Source organism: Chionomys nivalis, chromosome 6 (genome assembly GCF_950005125.1).
Source record: "Chionomys nivalis chromosome 6, mChiNiv1.1, whole genome shotgun sequence".
Taxonomy (NCBI): domain Eukaryota; kingdom Metazoa; phylum Chordata; class Mammalia; order Rodentia; family Cricetidae; genus Chionomys; species Chionomys nivalis.
This window is the reverse complement of record NC_080091.1, coordinates 14,274,211-14,297,192: the sequence shown is the minus strand read 5'-3', so window position 1 is coordinate 14,297,192 and position 22,982 is coordinate 14,274,211. Positions and strand designations below refer to the sequence as shown.

General features: G+C 41.5%; 3 protein-coding genes across 12 annotated transcripts in view; 2 read left to right on the top strand and 1 right to left on the bottom strand.

Annotated features, from left to right (window-relative positions):
* The window catches only part of Ccdc88a (coiled-coil domain containing 88A), a 157,076-nt gene extending 153,704 nt beyond the window's left edge, over positions 1-3,372 (top strand). For 4 of the 6 annotated variants that reach the window (XR_009057257.1, XM_057772008.1, XM_057772009.1 and 1 more), the window contains one exon: positions 197-3,372. The gene's annotated coding sequence lies outside the window, so the exon portion shown is untranslated. The remainder of the gene's footprint in view (positions 1-196) is intronic. The other 2 variants (XM_057772010.1, XM_057772007.1) reach the window with 1 other exon arrangement.
* A 5,838-nt stretch (positions 3,373-9,210) lies between these two features.
* Positions 9,211-13,416, bottom strand: LOC130875680 (prolyl-tRNA synthetase associated domain-containing protein 1-like). Its single transcript, XM_057771723.1, is given in 4 exon segments — positions 9,211-9,630; positions 9,632-9,738; positions 11,055-11,221; positions 13,410-13,416. Coding segments are annotated over 4 exon segments (573 nt in total). The 3' UTR covers positions 9,211-9,338.
* Positions 11,376-22,982, top strand: part of Mtif2 (mitochondrial translational initiation factor 2) — a 27,344-nt gene continuing 15,737 nt past the window's right edge. Inside the window, exons 1-4 of one of the 5 annotated variants that reach the window (XM_057771748.1) lie at positions 11,376-11,394; positions 17,555-17,662; positions 20,662-20,887; positions 21,528-21,639. In XM_057771748.1, the coding sequence (XP_057627731.1) occupies positions 17,607-17,662; positions 20,662-20,887; positions 21,528-21,639 (394 nt within the window). In that variant the 5' untranslated portion in view covers positions 11,376-11,394; positions 17,555-17,606. Of the gene's footprint in view, positions 11,395-16,016; positions 16,057-17,554; positions 17,663-20,661; positions 20,888-20,923; positions 20,948-21,527; positions 21,640-22,982 lie in introns of those variants that run through there. The other 4 variants (XM_057771746.1, XM_057771750.1, XM_057771749.1 and 1 more) reach the window with 4 other exon arrangements.

The window sequence follows — 22,982 nt, the reverse complement described above, 5'->3', positions numbered from 1 at the left end:
TAATGGGTAAGAATGGACTAAATACCTATCTTAACAGAACAGCTCAGATGTTGCCTTTGGTTTTCTGTCATTCTCATTTCCATATAAATAGCTGGTGCATGCTGTTCCCACACTAGCTTCGCTGAGTTTATATCCCTCTTATCTTCAAGCTGTTCTTATATTTTCTTTCTTCTTTCTGTCTTTCAACAAAATACAGAGAGAAAAGTGTCCTTCAGTTTCTCAGTATGAAGACTTTATTTCTGAAGTAACAAGACACCTTGCAACTATAGGAACTATTAAAAAAATCATAAGGCGATTTTAACACATCCCTTCGTGAATAGAGCAGGCAAGAATACAAACTTCATTCCTTCCTTGAATCAAGGAGCACTACTGGATCCAACTGCCAGAAGTTTTAGAAGGTTTTAGATACTATACTGTACAGTGCTTTAAGCTCTACTGAATAAAGGACATTCTCTCACTAAGGATGAGTGTTTTAAGGTCAAGTATTCTGAGAACAGCCTACTTCTTTCAACATTTATTAATTTATCCATGTTTGCTTACTGCTTCTGCTAAGTATTACCCAAAAGCTAGCCATTTCTATTTAGTTGTGTAAATCTGAATGAAGTGCTGTAGTATTTTGTGGGAATGTACTATATACAGGACACAGAGAGAACTGCTCTGGCATGTCAGGGTTCTTTGGTTAGCAGACTGCATGTGTTGGAACGCTGGTTACTGGTTTTGTTTTTAGAGCCAATTGTTTGGGTGCACTGCAAAGGAAATTCAATTCATCAGATATGCAGAAAATTCCATAATGACATATTAGAGTTATAAAAACTGTATGATATTAATCTTACAACTTTCTCTGCTAAGCTGCACTAGGCATTCATAAATGGATCCAAAATAAAATAATTTTTCTGAAACTTTTTTTAGTGAGATGGTTTTCCAGAAAATAGTATTCCCAAGATAAAGCAATTGTGTTTTAACTCATTTCCCTTCTTTGCTATTGGGTTATGTATGTGTTAAACGTGAGAGCTGATTATTGCTTAACAAGTTTTCTTATGGTAAAATAATGTAAATCATTTCTATGATCTACATTTTTTTCAGGAACTTATTTACTATTAAGGTTGTCATTTATTACTAAGAATTTTTCTGTTTTTGTCCTTTATATTATATTAAACTTGATAACTATTATAGGTAACTTTGAAATATTTGTATGTGTTTGTTACCTTAAACATTTGGGGAAAAAAGCACAAAAATGTAGATTTAGTTAACCCAGAGAAACACGAATTTTTTTAGTAGTAGCAATTTTATATCACAGTTTTATTTTCTTATGAAGTTCAAAAAACACATTGCTACTCATTAAGACAAGTTCATTATTTAACGTAAAAACCAGAATAATCTTTTGAAATAAAAAAATACTATTTTTATTTTAACAGTATACTTCTTAAGCTCTTACTACCAGCTCTAAAGAACTTTTTGGAATAATTACATATTCCATAACGTGGTTTTAAGGTGTGTCATCACTAACCCAGTAGCCATGACAAAGGTCTCTTTTCTTTGCTCCCCCATCTGTCTCTCTCCCCCTCCCCCACTATCTGTAATAGGGCACCTTTGGAAAGACCATCAATAAAAAAGACATAAAATGCTTAGTTGACCAGAAATTGAAAGTTAAAGAACTTGGATTTATTTAATTCAGTGTTGCCATAATGTAGGCTTTGCCAGAAAATAATGCTATAAAATGAAATCACTTTGAAACTCTTGAATGAAAGGTGCTATATATATGTAAATACAAAGGATTCTTACTGAAACCCAAATGCTGCACAACAGAAATACTGAAAATCTATTCTCTAGACTTTGAAATCTCACTGCATCATGAGTCCTTGAGTTCAAGTATCAAATTGGGAAATGGGTACACAGCAGTCTAGAGACATTTGCATGTAAAATATGTAAATTCACTTTCGATCGAGAAGTTGAGAGTAAGTATAGAATTATGTTTTAGCTAAAAATAGTAAGTGGGTAAGTTAGATTTATATTACTAGCATCCAATTTGCACAATTAGCACACATCCCAGGACAATTCATGAGTGTGAGGTGACCTAATGAGGGTGAGTGATAATGCAGTTTGACCTCTTTATACTACTATCCTAAAGCGGAGCCTGCTGGTTAACCAGCAGGACCACTTCAGCTGAAAGTGATGCATTGAAGTGGAGTAGGCCGACCCTGAGAAGAAGAGAAAACCAAGTGAATACAATGAAACTATTACAATGTTCATAATTCATTACCTTCCTCATACTGTTTCAAGAAAGGACTAAACAATAACCACAAGAACTTTTTTTCTAGAAAATCTAGTTCAGAAGCAGATTTCGTAGGAAGCTAAGCCAAATGGAAATGAACCAGAACTGATTTTCTAAACAGGCTTAAACCTGCCTTTAGTTGTCTGGTTCTTTCTATTCCTTAACCAACCCCTAAACCTCTAAGAACACTTAAAAAAAAAAAAAAAAAGCAGAATACCAGCACCAGCCCAGAACTGTAATAATATGCCTCCTGGCTGGCCATGGCAATGTTTTGACCCAAGTTTTTTGAGTTGGTGGTTACCAAAGAGTTCACAAGACAGGTTCGTGTGTAGCACCTTTCATACAAGGCATGTCAAAAGCCTATTTAAAAATCACTGTGTGTATCATAGAATTGTAGCCACCTCACAAATGGAGCACTACAGCCTGTACCGTCTTTAACAGTTCATGTCAGGAAGTGAATCAATACTGTACCAAACCTGGAATTATAATGGGAATTATGTATTCTAAATTACTTTTGTACTTTAAGTTACTCTTTATGAGAAAAGTGAATTGTTTTCTTTACAGCTATTTGTCCTGAGATATATGTTTTTCTTTAGGTCTTGAATATCAATACCACAAAAAGAGCCCATTTTATAATATAAACCTTGATGTACACGTTAAGCTATTTGGACAATAAAAATGCCTTAAGAGGAATGCTTAATAGATAATATTGCACTTGTAACATCCTTTGACAAAACCTGATTTTAAATGTCCTTTTCATTTCTACTAGTTTTTTTCTGTGTTTGCCATTGTACTCACAATTGTTATTAAGTACCAAATCAAATAAAAAGCTGTAACATTTCCTTAAGAATTAATGCTAATAAGGGAGGTAGAGTTGAATGGCAAAACGGTTTTACTTGGTGGTGCCTAATATCAGCCCCAGGATTCCATGCATGGCAAGATACCATTGTTTGAATTGTCTTTCACAGTCACTTTCCCCCTCCTTTGATTCTCCTTACAAATATATATGCTGGATTAACTGATATAAAGAAATAAAAAGGTGAATTTTTTAAACAAATTGTTATAATCATTTTAAAATTGCATATTAGTCACATGTTAGTTTTTGCCCTGGAGAACTTTTTCATTCTTTATGTATTTTACCCTAATCATTTTTGGTTATTAAGAAGTTTGGGGAGAAAGTCAAATTTTGTCAATCCTAAAATATGTTTAAATGCAATCTATAGTCATTTCCCTTATCCGTGAAGGGGTATGCTCTATCACTCCCAATGAATGCCTGAATTGGCTGGTCTTTTTGTTTTCTTTTTCCCATACATTAACACTGAGAGCTCACATCATAAATTAGGCACAGTAAGGGGAACAGTAGTCACTAAAAATAGAGCTATAACAATACTGTTTGGGATTTTTGTTTTGTTTTCTCAGGGTTGATTTTGTTTTTGTTTTGCGGGGTGGGGGGTACTGCTGGAGATTTTACCTGGCCTGAAGCATGGGAGATAGGCTGGCAGTCTACCACTAATCTGTAGGCCAGCTCCTTTCTCAGAACTTGTTATTGTGCTGTATGCACTCTCCTTGTGATATGACATAAAATAATTAGGTGGTGAGATGATGTGATACAGGAAATATATTGCTGAACTAGTAGGTAAGGGTTGTTTGAACACCAGCACTGTGAGAACACAGATACTGCCACAGTCTGGTGGCCACAAAGGCTAAGTGACAGGTAGTGTATATGGCATGGATATGCTAGGCAAAGTCATGGTTCAACGATGACTTCTCCTGCCACTCAAAATGGCATGCAATTTAAAACTTACTGTTTAATTTTGGAATTTTCCATTTAATTTTGGATCACTTAACCACAGGTTACTAAAATGGTCAGGAAATAAAACTGCCAAGAATGTGACAAGCTGGAAAATTAATTTCTTTGTGGGGGCTGGAGTGATGGTTCTGTGATTAAGAGCACTGGCTGCTCTCGCAGAGGAGCCAGGTTCAATTTCCATATGGCAGCTCACAACTATCTGTACCTCCAGCTCCAGGAAATCCCAGCACCCTCTCTTGGCCTCCACAGGCGATGTACACAGGTGGTGCACAGACATTAATGCAGATAAAACACATAAGATAAAAATAAACCTTAAAAAATAATTTTAATGTTTTATTTTTACTTACACACTTGAGGCAGCCTGCTGAGTCTTGCTACATCATTCTTCCAAAGCCTGTTTTCACTATCAACAAGACATCCAAGGTCTACAAATTCTGGTCCTGATCCTTTATTTTATGTACCTAAAACTGCCTCTTTTTCTTAGAGATAGAGTGCAGGGCAGATAAAACAAACAAGCATGGAACCTCTAAAACAAGACAGTCATCACTTTATTTTGCCTTTCTGAAACACAAGCTGGTACAAATTACAGAACCTCTACTAGATAGTATTTTTCAAAGATTAAACAAAACTATAGTTCTTTTAATAACTATAGGGAGATAATGGCAAGAGCAATTTTTATAGTCTAGCCTATGTCAGATGCCATAACTGAAAGAATATTGCATTAGGATTTTCTAGAGGAACATAACCAAGAGAATATATATTACCAAGGGGATATATTAAATCAGCTTACATTTGGCCTGGGTATCTGAACAGTGGCTGTTTTACATGCTGGAAAGTCTAAGAACCTGGTAGGTGCAGAAGACCTAGAAGATTCTCGAAGAGCCTCTGGTCTGAAGCCCACATGGACAAATGTCGATAAAGGATGGCAGTAGCAGCAATGGGACTCACCAAGGAGCACTGCTCTTTCCTGGAACTTGAGTCTAGGCTGTGGGTCTCTTCCTTCCTCACTTAGTCCTTCCTAGATATGTGCTCACAGACCTGCCCAGAGGAGTGTTTATTTCCTGATCAAATCAAATTCACAACCAAGATTCACCATCACATAGATTAATAAAGTTATTCTAAAATAGGACAGTAAGTTAGGATAGAGGACAAAAGAAACTGACATTTGTAGTACAAATAATAAAAACCCAGAGACAAATATTGGAGTTCAACCTGAAGATCAGAAAAGCAAAGCAGCCAACCACTAGAGAGACCTTTTACCTCTACCCAATCTTCAGACTGAACCGGGTGAGAACCTGTCTCTATGAATCCTCAAGCTCTACACACTACTGAGTTCCTGTCTGTTCCCTTTTTATTCCTCTCTCCACCAAGCCATATCACTCCTTTTTCACTCCTGTCTCCACTTCCCTAGTGCTGGGATCACCTTTGTATTGACCTGTTTCTCTTTTAGACAGATTCAATCTTGTGTAGCCCAGGATGGCCTTGAACTCAGAGATCTGTCTGCCTCTGTCGTCTCCTGAGTCCTGGGATTAAAGGTGTATGCCACTACTCCCTGACTTGTATGACTGCTTTGCCCTCTCCTCTTCAGGAAAGCTTTATTTTTTTAAAAATACAAATAGTATACCGCTATAGCCTTTCTGTTTCTAAATAAATCCTGATGCCATAAGGTATATTTTCCTCCTGAGTATTTTTTTAACTTTATTACATTGGTGTAATGGTGTCAGTCTCTCTGGAGCTGGAATTACAAAACAGTTGTGAGCTGCCATGTGGGTGCTGGGACTTGAACAACCTGGGTCCTCTAGAAGAGCAGTCAGTGCTTTTAACCACTGAGCCATCTCATCAATCCCCTGCTCCTGAGTTTTAAAATGTAACTTTAATAGTTTGATCATGCCAGGTGGTGGTGGTGCACGCCTTTAATCCCAGCACTCAGGAGGCAGAGGCAGGTGGATCTTTGTGAGTTCAAGGCCAGCCTGGTCTACAAGAGCTAGTTCCAGGACAGGATCTAAAGCTACAGAGAAATCCTGTCAGAAAAAAAAAAAAAAAAGTTTACTCATAACATTTTCTACTTCTAATTTTTCTACATTAAGTTTAATAAGCCAAGTGTGATTGTTCCTGCCTGTAATCCCAATATTTTGGAAGCAATATAATGTCAAGATTACCCTTGGATACACAGCTAGTTTGAGGACAGCCGGACTACATGAGATCATGTCCCAATTGGATAAAAAAAAATGTTTACTAGAAAGTTTTGTTTATTGAAAAAAAAAAGCACTAGTTTAAAAACACATCCAACATTGCAAAGTGTTTTCAGTTATCTCATTGGGGACAATCATAATTTTCCCAGAATAGCCACTATCAGTATATTCTAAGTATAGTAAAATCTGAAGGTTTAAGTTCATTAATCCCAAAAGGACTCAATTGTTGAAGGCCTTCTTAAAATGAATAATGGCCATGGCAGATAGTGTTAGTTGAGTAGAATCTCTCAACTAACACTACCTCAATTCATCTTTTTAAAAAATCCTTAAGAAGTTAAGCTTTCGTTATTTGCAGATGATATGATAGTATACATAAGCGACCCAAAAAACTCTACCAAAGAACTCCTACAGCTGATAAACACCTTTGGGAATGTGGCAGGATACAAGATCAACTCCAAAAAATCAGTTGCCTTCCTATACACAAAGGATAAGGAAGCAGAGAGGGAAATCAGAGAAGCATCACCTTTCACGATAGCCACAAATAGCATAAAATATCTTGGGGTAACTCTAACCAAGGACATGAAAGATCTATTTGACAAGAACTTTAAGTCTTTGAAGAAAGAAATCGATGAGGACACCAGAAAATGGAAGGATCTCCCTTGCTCTTGGATTGGGAGGATCAACATAGTAAAAATGGCAATTCTACCAAAAGCAATCTATAGATTCAACGCAATCCCCATCAAAATCCCATCAAAATTCTTCACAGATCTGGAAAAGACAATAATCAACTTTATATGGAAAAAAAAACCCAGGATAGCCAAAACAATCTTATACAATAAAGGATTGTCGGGAGGCATTACCATCCCTGACTTCAAACTCTATTACAGAGATACAGTATTGAAAACAGCTTGGTATTGGCATAGAAACAGAGAAGTCGACCAATGGAATCGAATAGAAGACCCTAGCTTTAACCCACAAACCTATGAACACCTGATTTTTGATAAAGGAGCTAAAAGTCTACAATGGAAAAAAGAGAGCATCTTTAACAAATGGTGCTGGCAAAACTGGATGTCAGCCTGTAGAAGAATGAAAATAGATCCATATCTATCACCATGCTCAAAACTCAAGTCTAAATGGATTAAAGACCTCAATATCAGTCCAAACACACTGAACCTGATAGAAGAGAAAGTGGGAAGTACTCTACAATACCTGGGCACAGGAGAACACTTCCTACGTACAACCCCAGCAGCACAGACATTAAGGGCATCATTGAATAAATGGGACCTCCTGAGACTGAGAAGCTTCTGTAAAGCAAAGGACACTGTCACTAAGACAAAAAGGCAACCCACTGACTGGGTGAAGATCTTCACCAACCCCGCAACAGACAAAGGTCTGATCTCCAAAATATATAGAGAACTCAAGAAAGTAGACCGTAAAGGGCTAATCAACCCAATTAAAAAATGGGGCACTGCGCTGAACAGAGAATTCTCAACAGAAGTGCGAATGGCCAAAAGACATTTAAGGTCATGCTCAACTTCCTTGGCGATCAGGGAAATGCAAATCAAGACAACTTTAAGATACCATCTTACACCTGTCAGAATGGCTAAAATAAAAAACACCAATGATAGCCTTTGCTGGAGAGGTTGTGGAGAAAGGGGTACACTCATCCATTGCTGGTGGGAATGCAAACTTGTGCAACCACTTTGGAAAACAGTATGGCGGTTTCTCAGGAATTTCGGGATCCACCTACCCCTGGACCCAGCAATACCACTCTTGGGAATATACCCAAGAAATGCCCTATCATACAACAAAAGTATATGCTCAACTATGTTCATAGCAGCATTGTTTGTAATAGCCAGAACCTGGAAACAACCTAGATGCCCTTCAATGGAAGAATGGATGAAGAAAGTATGGAATATATACATATTAGAGTATTACTCAGCAGTAAAAAACGATGACTTCCTGAATTTTGCAGGCAAATGGATGGAAATAGAAAACACTATACTGAGTGAGGTGAGCCAGACCCAAAATGAGGAACATGGGATGTACTCACTCATATTTGGTTTCTAGCCATGAATAGGGGACGTTGAGCCTATTATGCGTGATCCTAGAGAAGCTAATTAAGAAGGTGAACCCTAAGAAAAACATTTAGGCGATGAAAGGAGACAGAGACAAAGACCCACATTGGAGCACCGGACTGAAATCTCAAGGTCCAAATTAAGAGCAGGAGACAGAGCACGAGCAAGGAACCCAGGACCGCGAGGGGTGCACCCACACACTGAGACAATGGGGATGTTCTATCAGGAACTCACCAAGGCCAGCTGGCCTGGGTCTGAAAAAGCATGGGATAAAACCGGACTTGCTGAACATAATGGACAATGAGGACTACTGAGAACTCAAGAACAATGGCAATGGGTTTTTGATCCTACTGCACGTACTGGCTTTGTGGGAGCCTAGGCAGTTTGGATGCTCACCTTACTAGACCTGGATGGAGGTGGGTGGTCCTTGGACTTCCCACAGGGCAGGGAACCCGGATTACTCTTAGGGATGATGAGGGAGGGGAACTTGATGGGGGAGGGGGAGGGAAATGGGAGGTGGTGGCAGGGAGAAGGCAGAAATCTTTAATAAATAAATAAATAATTAAATAGAAAAAAAAATCCTTAAGACTGGAGCTGGGAAGACGGCCCAGTGGTTAGACCTCCTTGCTCCTGCAGAGCACCCAGCTTCAGTTCCCAGCATCCACATGCTGGCTTTCAGCTATCTGCCACTCCAGTTCCAGGAGATCTAGTGTCCTCTTCTGACTTCCACAACCACGGGCAGGCACACATGTGATATGTAGGCAAAAATGCTCATACACATGAAAATCTTAAGATGAACGATAACCTCCAAATCAAAGACAAAAGTAATAAAACAGCTGACAGAAATGAGTTTATTAGAAGCATTAGCCTAATTGGCTTGTTTTTGGACTCAGTATCTGAATATGTAGTCCTTGGGTGACCTAGAACTCAAGAGACCAGCCTGCTCTGCCTAGAGAACTAGACCATGCCCAGTTCCCAGTCAGCTTTTAATCGAAGTTTAGAATTATGGGATCATGTCCTGTAGCATTCACAAATATGAGCAAGTCTTCAGGACTCAATTCCATGGTTGCAGCATTAGTCACTGGATGGAAGTATACTTCTTCATGTCCTTCCGAAAATGCTGAATCCTGAACAAACTTAACCATCTCTATCATCACAGAAGAGTGCCAAGGTGTGGCACAGCCTTGACCAGCTTTCACTTTTTCTAGCATGGCTGTTTCATCAGCAAACCGAAGATTACCACTCCCAACTCCTAACTGCTTGCCAAGATCATTTAATTTGTCTGTCATGAAGAACTGCTACCAGCCAGTAGTTTTTCTTCTTTTTCCTACTGTGTGCTCCTTTCAAATATTGAATATGAAGCATCATTTCTTCTACTGTAAACACCTGCAAAATATCACACACATGAAGTAGCACACATACATATGTACAACCACAGTTGTATCTAATTTGCCTGGTGGCTGAAAGTACCACCAGGAAGTATTCTGCTCTGAATTTAACTAGTAGAGACCCATCTCTATTCATTATAAATGTTTTTTATTTTGCTTGAGGTTGAGCTTTTGGTGCTGATGGAACCCAGAGCACTATTCATGCTAGACAAATTGGGTACCTCTGATCTAAACCCTCAGTTTCCAAATACTTTATAGACCTTGTACCCTGTTAAAATGGTACTCTGGGCTAGGGTTAGGAACAAGAGTCCAGATAAATGCACAGCAGAACCCTGCCGAATAAACAAAAAAGCCTTAAGTCATTACAGTTGCTAACCTCAGGACCTCGGTTTTTCTTAGGCCAGTTTTCTATCTCAGAACACTAACAAAGCCGCAGATGCCTGAAAAGCTTACTGCTTTTGAACTTTTTGAAGTAAAAGTTTGTGGCTATCCTTAATATTTTCTTCCAGAATGCCTGACAATCTCCACTATTCAAGAACACTGCAGGAGAACTTAAGACCCCGGGTTACTACAGAAAGAACATTAAAGGAAAAAAAGGCACCGTACACATGAATGTAACTAACTGGAAGGAAGGTCAGAAAGCAATTTTGTTGTGACCTTTGTAAAGATGGGGAATAGTAACCATGTATTTTTGTCATAAAATGTGTACCTCAAGCCATACCTAACTTCATGGTAGTTTCCATAAACTACCTTGCAAATTTCCAGTACAATAACTCATGTTAAAATTATTAAAGTATTTTTGTTTATGACACGTACTGGTGTGCAGGGCCAAAAGAAGGCTGAGCCCACTGGAGCTGCAATTTTAAACAGGCAGTTAAGAGCTCAATGTGGATACCGGAAATCAAATTCGTGTCATCTGCAAGAGGAGTACGTGCTCTTAACGGCGAAACCAATTCTCCAGACCCAGGGGTATATATACTTTTCTGTAATTATTTGCGAAATGATTGTTGCCTTGCTGCGGTGGTATCCGAACTATCCAAAGTAGTAAAAACCAAACCCACCTCAATGACCGGCTTTGGTCTTTGGTACCTGGTACAGCACAGGCACTTATATAGGGTTGCCACTTAAGTGGAGACGTGCAGCTAAGTACCTTCATCTGCATAAGGCGGCAGCCATCCCGCCCTCGTTAAGTCACACCCATCATCCCAAGACAAGTTCATGATAACCGCAGTCTCAAATCGAAAGACCTGCAAGTTCCTCTTGGACCCAAGAAACACTCACCCTATGGCCCCGACCCCGGCTCCGAAGCCTCACCTCGGAGTGCCACACGAGCTCGGTGAGGATGGTGAGGGGGCCGAACCTCTGCTCTAGCACCGCCCACAGCTCAGGCGGCGCCGTTTTTCCCCTACGCCCGAAGGCTGACAGAGGCGCCTGCCCGGAAGTGTCGCAACTTCCGGGGCGTGGCGGTGCCTCCGCCGGCGCTTGGCACAGAGCACAGGCTGGCGCCCAAGTCTAGCCCGGCTGAGGACCGTCGAGGGCGGCCAGCCGCAGCCCCGACCACGTGAGTCGCCGTTCACACCCGTGGAAAGCTCTACATAGGGTGCTCGTCCCGGGGCTGCGGCACTGTGACTTCATAGCTTTCCAACTATAATTTGTAACGTACCACTTTTTCTTTTTAAATTGTATGTGTATGGGCGTTTTATTTTTATTTATTTTTGCATGCATTTCCGTGCACCACATGTGCTTGAGGAGGCCGAAAGAGGGTGTTCAATTTCCTACAACTGGAGTTACGGATGATAACTTATGTGGGTTCTTCCCCTGCAAGAACAGCCAGTACTCCAACCCGTTTTGATATTAGAAATATTAGTAGTGCAACGATTCACTCTTTGCCGTGGTCATTTTAATACGTTTTGGCCGGGGATCTGCAGCCATGTTGGGACCACTCACTATGGAGTTTCAAATTCCACCTTAGTATTCCACTTAAAGATTTAAATTAAGCCGGGCGGTGGTGGCGCACGCCTTTAATCCCAGCACTTGGGAGGCAGAGGCAGGTGGATCTCTGTGAGTTCGAGACCAGCCTGGTTTACAAGAGCTAGTTCCAGGACAGGCTCCAAAACCACAGAGAAACCCTGTCTCGAAAAACCAAAAAAAAAAAAAAAAAAAAAAAGATTTAAATTAAGTGGGAATGCAAGCTGGTACAACCCCTTTGGATGTCAGTGTGGCGATTTCTCAGAAAATTAGGAAACAACCTTCCTCAAGACCCAGTAATACCACTTTTGGGTGTATATCCAAAGGATGCTCAATTGTGCCACAAGGACATGTGCTCGACTATGTTCATAGCAGCTTTGTTTGTCATAGGCAGAACCTGGAAACAACGTAAATGCCCCTGGACTGAAGAATGGATAGGAAAATGTGGTACATTTACACAATGGAGTACTACACAGCAGAAAAAAAATGACAGCTTGAATTTTGCAGGAAAATGGATGGAGATAGAAAACATTATTTTGAGTGAGGTAACCCAGACAGAGAAAGACAATTATCACATGTACTCACTCATAGGTAGTTTTTAAACATAAAGCAAAGAAAGCCAGCCTACAAACCACAATCCTAGAGAACTTAGACAACATATAATCTACATGGGAAGTAGAAAGTAGAAAAAGACAAGATCTCCTGAGTAAATGGGAGCATGGGGACCTTGGGGGAGGATTGAAGAGGGGAGAGGAGAGGTAGGGAGGGGAGCAGAGAAAAATGTAGAGCTCAATAAATATCAATAAAAAAAAGTAAAAAATTTAGATTAAGGCTCATATACAAAATGAAACATTGATATGCTCAGAGTTGTGTTCATAGTTTCTCTCAGAACTCAGGATTGCAAAATTTTTAAACTTTTTGGCGTAAACCTATCTTTTGTATTATTTTTATGTTTTGTCTGTATGTCTGCACCACCTTCGGAGACCAGAAGAGGGCGCAGGATGCCCTGGAAGTGGAGTTAAAGATAGTCAGGAACTACCTTGTAGGTGCAGGCTCAGGTCCTTTGGAAGAGCAGTCAGTGCTCTTAGCCACAGAGTATCTATCTCTCCAGCCCTTTAAAATGTCCCTTAAGACAGCAATTCGATGTTTCTCTCTCTCTCTCTCTCTCTCTCTCTCTCTCTCTCTCTCTCTCTCTCTCTCTCTCTCTCTCTGTCTCTCTCTCTCTCTCTCTTTAATTGTTTGAGTCATGGAGTCATGGTCTTGTGGTGCACAGACTGGTATCAAACTCATCCTGAACACCAGCACAATAGTGCCCAGGGAGCCATTCCAAATTCCTTCTTTTGTTCTTTCCTTGTTTTGTGTATCTGTGATCATTAGACGATTGAAGCCTTCTTATATATAGTTCTATATTTTGCTTTTTTTTAACTGATATGAATTTTCCTGTTGCTAGCCTAATTCCTATTTTAGTAAATATTTCATGTAGGAGGATCATAATTGTTTGCTTACTGGGTGCAGGGAATGGAACCAATGGCCTCATGCATGTTAGATAAGCACTGTACCACTGAGCTACCCAAGCCTGGATCACCATTTTTAGCCACTTCCACATTGATGAAGATGTTTGTTATTAGTCAATTCTGGTATTCTGAATTGTTTACCGAAATAATGATTCTAGATTTACTAGCCATGTGTAAATTAACCTACTGCGCATTTTCGGTGGGGGGCTTGGGGGACACTTGTGGCGATCAGTTTTGGAGCCTGTCCTGGAACTCGCTCTGTAGACCAGGCTGGCCTCGAACTCACAGAGATCCGCCTGCCTCTGCCTCCCGAGTGCTGGGATTAAAGGCGTGCGCCACCACCACCCGGCTAAAATTTTTTTTAATATTTATTTATTTTATTATGTACATAGTATTCTGTCTGTGTGTATGCCTGCAGACGAGAAGAGGGCACCAGACCCCATTACAGATGGTTGTGAGCCACCATGTGGTTGCTGGGAATTGAACTCAGGACCTTTGTTTGGAAGAGCAGGCAATGCTCTTAACCACTGAGCCATCTCTCCAGCCCGTTTTATTCATTTCTTAAAATTTTTTTTCGGTATATGTGCATGTTCCTGAATGTATGTATACCACATGCATGCAGAGGTCAGAAGAGGGCGTAAGATCCCTGTGGAACCTGAGTCACAGAAGGTTGTGAACTGCTGTGTGAGCACTGGGAATAGAATCCAGGTCCTTTGGAAGAGCAACCAGTGCTCTTATCCAGTAAACCATCTCTCCACTTCCCTTTTATTACAGTCTTAAGTACTAACATTAATTCTTTTTTTCTTTTTTCTTTCTTTTTTTATTTTTATTTATTTATTTATTTATTTATTTTTGGTTTCTCGAGACAGGGTTTCTCTGTAGCTTTGGAATCTGTCCAGGAACTAGCTCTTGTAGACCAGGCTGGCCTCAAACTCACAGAGATCCACCTGCCTCTTCCTCCGAAGTGCTGGGATTAAAGGCGTGTGCCACCACCGCCTGGCACTAACATTAATTCTTAGATTATATGTTACACACTCCCAGTAAATGCATCTGTGTTTCTGCACAGATACAGAATGGCTGCAAAGGTTTAAAGATGCACAAAGGTTTACAGCCGAGTTAAGGAGTTTCAAAGAGGCCTGAGAAGCAGAAGCTGAAAACAGGACACATAATGTCTACAGGAAAGACAGTGACCCCAGGCTGGAGGTTTGCGGGAATGATGATAATTCAAAAGCATTTGAACTGCAAACAGGAGGTGTGGTTGAGGTTGAAGAGATGAAGAGCCTGTACAGATGCAAGAAAATTAGCAGGGGGCTGGAGAGATGGCTCAGAGGTTAAGACCATTGCCTGCTCTTCCAGAGGTCCTGAGTTCAATTCCCGGAAACCACATGGTGGCTCACAACCATCTGTAATGAGGTCCGGTGCCCTCTTCTAGCCTGCAGACACACATACACTCAGAATATTGTATACATAACAAATAAATATTTTTTTTAAAAAAATTAGCAGGCAGGCCGCATCAACAGTATTTCTACTGGTTTCTCAATTGCTCGCCGAAGCAAGTGAGAGGAAAGAATTGCTTGCAGAACATGAACTCCATTAGATGTTTTTGAACAGTAGGTAAAATGGTAAGCACTGGAATGAACTTAAGGCATTTTCAAGTGTGGGAACAGTGGAGACTCTGATAAAAAGATGTCCAGGAGTCTTTACTCATTAATTAATATTGATTGTAACCCTTTGTGACGGGAAGGGGAAGCGGGTGCTGAGATGACTAACTGGGTAAAGGAGTTTACTGCCAAGCCTAAGTTCTTCCGTTCAATCCCTTCGACCTTGTGGAAAGAGAACTTACTCCCACAAATCATCTCCCACCCCATATACATACAATTTTTTTTTGGGGGGGGGGTTTCGAGACAGGGTCTCTCTGCAGCTTTGGAGCCTGTCCTGGAACTCCCTTTGTAGACCAGGCTGGCCTCGAACTCACAGAGATCCGCCTGCCACCGCCCGGCTATACATACAATTTTTTAAAAAGGGGAAAGAGCCGGGCGGTAGTGGCGTATGCCTTTAATCCCAGCACTTGGGAGGCAGAGGCAGGCGATCTCTGTGAATTCGAGGCCAGCCTGGTCTACAGGAGCTAGTTCTAGGACAGGCTCCAAAGCTACAGAGAAACCCTGTCTCGAAAAAAACAAAAAAATAAATTAATAAAATAAAAAATGGGAAAGGAGTGGGTTGAGAGGCCTGAGTTAGGGTAGACAATGGGAGGTAAGTGTAAGCGTGCTTTGGGGAAGAAACTTTCCTATTCCATTATTCTGTGCAAGTGTTAGATGTAAACGAGTTAACCTCAACATGTGGTGATGGCTCCAAAAAGACTCCAAAGTGGAGAAAAACAACGAAAATCAAAACCAAAAATGTTTACATGAGCAAGGTGCTCTCAACAAGTCACTGAAATATAAAGTGAAAAATGAATAAGTCGAGGCACAGAGCGATGACAAAACACCTCCCGGTCCATACACTGGGAATGGGCGGAGCTACCTACCGTGCCCGCGAGGTGACTTCTTAAATCCCTATAGCCACCGGGCACCGGTTCCTTCCTGCTAGAGACGCGCGCGCGCGCGCGTTTGTGTGTGTGTGTGTGAGTAGGACACGTGTGGGGGGGGGTGGAGGACACGTCCTCCCCGGGGAGGGATGGGACACGCCGAGCGCCTCCGCCAGCCACAGACAGCCCCGAATGCCCTGGGAAAGGCGCTTCCGGCGGGACCGGAAACTCAACGGGGACCTTGCGGAAGGGACGGACTGACCGACCCACAATTCTGGGTCCGGAAGAGGTCTCGCCCGGCAGCTGAGTGAGTGGAGTCTCTGAGCGAGGGTGGTCTCGAGTGCCAGTGTCACTTGTCGCGGCTTGATGAGCGCCCCGGTGCACGCTCCCCGGTGGCTCGCGTGGCGGCGGCGGGGTTTGGTTTTCACAACTACATTTTCCTTTCTAAAACTTGTAGCGGATCCATTCAGACCTTTCTGTTAATGCAGCTCGACATTTGCAGCATACCCACCCTCTCCTCGCATTGACCTGAGTTCCAACGCGGGTGGCCATTAACCTTATGGCAGTAGGGAATGACCCCTCTGAATTCCAGTGTCCTCCGTAAATGAGAGGCTTTGGAATATTTAACAACCAAGGTTCCTTCCAGGGTTGAGATTTGGGTTATTTTTCCTGATGTGTCTGATTCCTCGATTACATTTTTCTGTGTTGATTTGTCCTGTGGTCTTTACCATTCCATTCATCCGTGCCCTTCTGTCAATCTGGTTCCACAACTCATTTAAAAACGGGCCTAGGGGCACGCGCCTTTGATGCTTTAAGTGGTAGCATTCTAGAAGCAGAGACAGGCAGATTTCTTGAGTTCGAGGCCAGCCTTGCCTACATAGTGAGTTCCAGGACAGCCAGAACTACATAGTGAGACCCTGTCTCAAGAAAAACCAAAAGAAAAAAAAAAAGATTTAAGGAATCCTATGCTCTCTGAGCACTTCCTTTCTCTTCTTAGATCAGAAGCATATGCCTACTTGCTTTTTGAGGTATATGATAGACTTGTAAATGCTTGGTTATTGGATTTTTTAAAAAGTGTGTGTGTGTGTGTGTGTGTGTGTGTGTGTGTGTGTGTGTGTATTATGCCTGCCTACCCATAGAAGCAAGAAGAAAGTGAGATTCCCCTGAAGCTAGAGTAGTGGAGTTGTGAGCCTCCCAAAGCGGATGTTTGGGACTAAGCTGTCTCAAGAGCAGCAGTGCTCTACCAAAGCCATCGCTTTGGCCTCTTCTTTCTCCCGGCAACACCGCAGATTGAACCTGAGGTCCTTGCACTTGGACTAATGTATTCTCTCTTTCCTCTCTCTCCTCCCTGCCCCCACACTCCATCTCCCTCTTTTTTCTCTTTTCTTTCTCTTTTTCTTCTGAGTGGTGGTTTGTCTGATATACCTAGGCTGCCCTTGAGCTCCCTATGTAGCCAAGGATGGAGACTGGCTTTGAACTTGTCATCCTCCTGCTTCAGCCTTTGGTTGTTGTTGCCAGGCCTGGCTTGAATTTCTAAGTCTTCTTTCATTTATTTGGAATGAAGCCAGAATTACTTTTGATCCTTACTTGGGTGAGAAGGTAAGATGCTAACTATATTAAACACAAAGCCCCAGAATTATCTCCAAACGAGCAAGAGAGTAACTTGTGGATGTTTTTGACTAATGGTGGTGAATCTTCAAAGCATGCCAGTTATCAGTGAGAAACAAATAAATCATCTCATGTTCTCTTTGTGGCCTTGTTGTAGACAGGACAGATAGTTGAACACTTTTACTTTCTTTTTACAGAGATGAGAAAAATGAGGCCCACAGGACAAGAGTGACTTGCTCTGCCATTATAATGCTGATTTGTGTCAGAGCAGGTGTCCACCCAAGGTTCTTTGGTTACCTCCCCAGGTACTTTCTTCACAACTTTACTGTGTCCTTTTTGGCTCTTGTTTCTTTCCTTTTATCTGTTTTTTTCTGTGCATTTGTGGTGTATGTTATGTGTATATGTGCAGGTATGTCATGTGCATATCATGGACCACATGTAAAGGTTAGAGGACAATTTGGGGGAGTTGAACCTTTCTTTCCATGTTAAAATGGATTCTGGACAACCCATGTTGTCAAGCTTGAAGATTGTTTTTGCCTGCTAAGCCATCTCACCAACAGTGGGGTTTATTTTTTGTTCGTTTTATTACTTTTTTGAAACAAGATCTCCTGAAGCCTGGGTTGGCGCCAAATTCACTCTGTAGCCAAAGTTGGCTTTGCACTTCTGATCTTCATGCCTCTGCTTCCCAACTGGCAGGGTTGCAGTCACCTTCACCACACTTGGCTATCATTTCTTTCTTTTAAAAACAAAGATAGCAGCCAAGTGATGTATGTGGAGGCTGCTTATTCATTTCCCAGCCGCCCAGGCCCAAAATAAGCACACAGAAACAGTATTAATTAAAACATTGTATGGCCTATTAGCTCACACTTCTTATTAGCTAGCTCTTATATCTTAATTAACCCATTTCTTTTAATCGTGTATTGCCGTGTGGTTGTGGCCTACCTGTAAGGTTCTGTCCAGTGTCTGTCTCCTGCGGCTACATGGCTTCTCTTTGACTCCACCTACTCTCTCCTCTATCTGCTTGGAATTTCTGCCTTGCCCTATTCTGTGCTTCAGTAGGCCCAAAGCAGCTTCTTTATTAACCAATGGTATTCCCAGCATACAGAGGGGAATCCCACATCAGAGTGGTGGTGATGCACACCTTTAACCCCAGCACTCAGGAGACAGAGGCAAGTGAATCTCTTGCGTTTGAGGCCCATCTGGTCTACAGAGCAAGTTCCAGGACTGCCAAGACTACACAGAGAAACTCTATCTGAAAACAAAAAGAAAAGAAGGAAGGGAAGGGGAGAGGAGGGAAGGGAAGAAAAAAGAGAAAAAAACCAAAACATTCATGGGAAGGCATGGTGGACATGTCTCATCACAGCTTGTAGAAGTGGAAGCCGGGGATTATGAGTTCCCAGCCAGCCTAATAATACAGTGAGGCCTGTCTCAAACAAGTCAGTGTATTTACCCTGTCAGAGCCACAGAATACATGTGAGGACGATGAATTGAAATGTTCCATTAAGATCATAGTTTAATGTCTTATTATGTAACAAACGCACTTCCATTTCTTTGATCATGTCTTATGCTGTTGCTATTTCTAAATATTATAAAATATTGATATTCATAAATCCTCTATCAATATAAACTATGTTTACTATAGAAATACCGTATTATATGATGAGAGAAACAGTTAAAAGAATTTTCAGACAACATAAAAGTTGAGGATTTTGTTCCAGAACTATAGCAGTGATTCTCAACCTTCCTAATACTGTGGTCCTTTAATACAGTTCCTCATGGTGTGGTGACCCCCAAGCATAAAATTATTTCATTACTGCTTCATAAATGTAATTTTGCTACTGTTATGAATCATTATGTACATTTGCAGCATATCTGATATGTGACCCCCCCCAAAAAAAAGGTTGCAACCCACGGGTTGAGAACTGCTGCTCTATACGATTAAGGTAAATTCAAGTGCAATACTCTATATTGTTTTTTAATATTTATTTATTTATTATGTGTACAATATTCTGTCTGTGTGTATGTCTGCAGGCCAGAAGAGGGCACCAGACCTCACTACAGATGGTTGTGAGCCACCATGTGGTTGCCGGGAATTGAACTCAGGACCTTTGGAAGAGCAGGCAATGCTCTTAACCACTGAGCCATCTCTCCAGCCCCAATACTCTATATTTTTATTCTTTCTGTAACATTAAAGAATAATGCTTGGGACCCGAGTGATGGCTCAGAGGTTAAGAGCACTGGCTGCTCTTCCAGAGGACCTGAGTTCAATTCCCAGCGCCCACATGGTGGCTCACCACCATCTATAATGAGATCTGGTGACCTCTTCTGGCCTGCAGGCATACATTCAAGCAGAAAACTGTATACATGATAGATAGATAGATAGATAGATAGATAGATAGATAGATAGATAGATATTCAAGCAGAAAATTGTATACATAATAAATAGATAGATAAATAAATAAATCTTTTAAAAAGAATAGTACTTGATGTTATAAAACAACAGTATATTCTTTACTGAAAATTTTAAAGGATAATATAGTGCTATGGAGAGACTACTCAGCAGTTCAGAGCACTGGCTGCTCTTCCGGGAGATCCACATGGTGGCTAACAATTGTCTGGAACTCCAGTTCCGGGACATGATGCCCCTCTGGCTTTGGGGGACATTGCACCCACCTGGTTCACAGACATACACACAGGCAAAACAGGAATAAATCGAAAAAAATAATGTAACTTCACTTATAAAAAAAAAATATAAGTAAAGAGAAAAGGCTTTAAAATGAACGTTAAAGTATTTAACTGAGACTATCTCTCTGTATGTGTCTATATGATGTGTGATCAAACTCAGGTTCTTTTATATGCTAAACAAGTATTTTATGATTCTCCAAGCCCCTGAAAAATAAAAAAATTTATAGTTATTTGTTTTTAGGCAATGTCATATGTAGCCAGAGTAGGCCACAAACGTAGCTAAGGCGAACCTTGAGCTCTGCTTCCACCTGAGTGCTAGGATCCCCTGCCTGTGCCGTACTCAGCTGAGCAGCGTTAAGCATGTGAGAAAGCGCGCTGTACCCCTGGCCCCTCTGAAGCGTCAATCTCACTGTAATGGTAACAAGAGCAGTAGTAATAGCTGTTGTCAGGAGAGGACTTGGCATAGAAGCTCATCTCTCGCTAGACCGTGAGTCCTTTGAGGGCAGAAACCCAGTTTTATTTGTGACGTGATCTGCATATAGTAAATCTTCAATTCCTATTTGCTAATTTGATTTAACTATTAACCAAAATTTTGTTTTAAAATTGTTTTTCTCCCTAGGAGAAGCATGAACCAGAAGCTACTGAAGTTGGAACACTTGCTGCGACTCCACACTATCTGTAGGCAGCTGCGCAGCTTGAGTCAGGGAGGACTGCGCTCGCGGTGGAAGCCCGGCTTTTCACCGGCTTCTCCAGTGTGGGCCGAGCAGCTGTGTGCCCGGCCCTGGCAGACGGACATGCTCGCTGGTGTCGCCTTGCAACAGCACAGGCTTTTTGTGACAAAGAAGGTTGTTGCAGATATCCATCATCTCCATTACCTGATCCGAAGTCAAAGCGTATAGAACTATGTATTTTTTTTTTGACATTTTATCATTTATAGACTGTTGTGTGAGGCCATATTCTATACAGATCTTTGTGAGAACAGGTAGTTCCGCTCTCACTGTTGTGCAGTTTAAGTGTTTATAAGAACTTTGCTGATAGGAATAGCTGTAATTGTGGTACATATTACAAAATAAATCTAAATTGTCACTTAAATTTTTCTTCCTTCAGCCAGGCATGATGGTGCACACCCTTAGTTCCAGCTCTTGGGAGGCAAAGGCAGGCAGATCTCTGAGTTCAAGGCCAGGACAGCCAGGGATACACAGAGAAACTCTGTCTTGGGGGGGGTAGAACATATTTTTTTTCCTTCTCACTTATGTGTTCTGTCTTTTTTCATAAATATTTATTTATTTATTTATTTATTATGTATACAATATTTTGTGTCTGTGTATGCCTGAAGGCCAGAAGAGGGCACCAGACCTCATTACAGATGGCTGTGAGCCACCATGTGGTTGCTGGGAATTGAACTCAGGACCTTATGCAGAGCAGGCAATGCTCTTAACCTCTGAGCCATCTCTCCAGTCCCCATGTGTTCTGTCTTTTTAATAGGAAAAAAAGCCATCAAGATCTCAGCTGTCTCCAATGAAGTCTAAAAGGGACGTGGAAGTATGGGTCGGAATGACTGTGAAGGAACTGGCCAAAGCCATGGCAAAAGACGTAGGTGAGCCCGAAAACTTCGCAAGGAAGCATCCTGGGGCATGAAAGGGTCAGGGTTTTGCTTTTGTTTTGTTTTTTTTCTGAGACAAGATTTCTCTCTTTAACAGCCTTGACTTTCCTGGACCTCATGCTGTAGACCAGGCTGGCCTTGAACTCACTGAGATTCACCCCCCTCTGCCACCTGAGTGCTGGGATTAAAGGCGTGCGCCACCACTGCCGGGCTAAACTTTGGGTTTCACTCGCAGTGAAGTTAAGGCATCCTGGGTGAGCTGGATTAGTGTTTCAAATGTTAAGTTATACCAATTCTTTTCATTTTAGCTTACAAACCCTAATCATTTCTTGACTCCTTCCCAAGTGTAGCTCTTCAAGCTTTTTATCAGTGACTATGAAAAAGGTTTTCTGTATGGCTGGAGAGATGTCTCAAGAGGTTAAGAGAATTGGCTACAGCCCACATATGGAGGTACACACCTTTGATCCAAGCAATTGGGAGGCTGTGAATTCAAAGCCAGCCTGGTCTACATAAAGAGCTCCAAGTCGCCCGGACGATGGTGGTGCAAACCTTTAATCCCAGCACTTGGGAGGGAGAGGCAGGCAGATCTCTGTGAGTTCGAGGCCAGCCTGGTCTATAAATTCCAGGACAGGCTCTAAAGCTACAGAGAAACCCTGTCTCGAAAAACCAACAACAACAACAAAAAGCTCCAAGTGACCCTCCATCAAATTAAAAAAAAAAAAAAAAAAACTTAAAAAAGAATAAACCTAGAAAAGAGCATTGACTGCTGTTCTTGCATAAGACTCAGGTTTGGTTCTCAACACTAACTTGGCAGCTTACAACTGTTTTAACTCCAGTTCCAAGAAATGCGATGCCCCTTCTGGTCTCTATGGGCATCAGGCATGCACAGACATACATGAAGGCAAAACACCCACACACATAAAATATAATTCAATTAAATAAAAATTTAAATTCACAGCTGGGCGTGGTGCCACACGTCTTTAATCCCAGCACTTGGGAGGCAGAGGCAGGAGGATCTCTGTGAGTTTGAGGACAGCCTGGTCTACAGAGTGAGTTCCAGGAGAGTCAAAGCTATTTAGAGAGGCCCTGTCTCAAAAAAAAAAAAAGAAAGAAAGAAAAGGAAAGAAAGAAAGAAAGAAAGAAAGAAAGAAAGAAAGAAAGAAAGAAAGAAAGAAAGAAAGAAAGGCCGGGCAGTGGTGGCACACGCCTTTAATCCCAGCACTTGGGAGACAGAGGCAGGCGGATCTCTGTGAGTTCGAGACCAGCCTGGTGTACAAGAGCTAGTTCCGGACTGTTAGTATAAATCCAGTCCAGGCCCTCCTTTTATTTGCACCGAG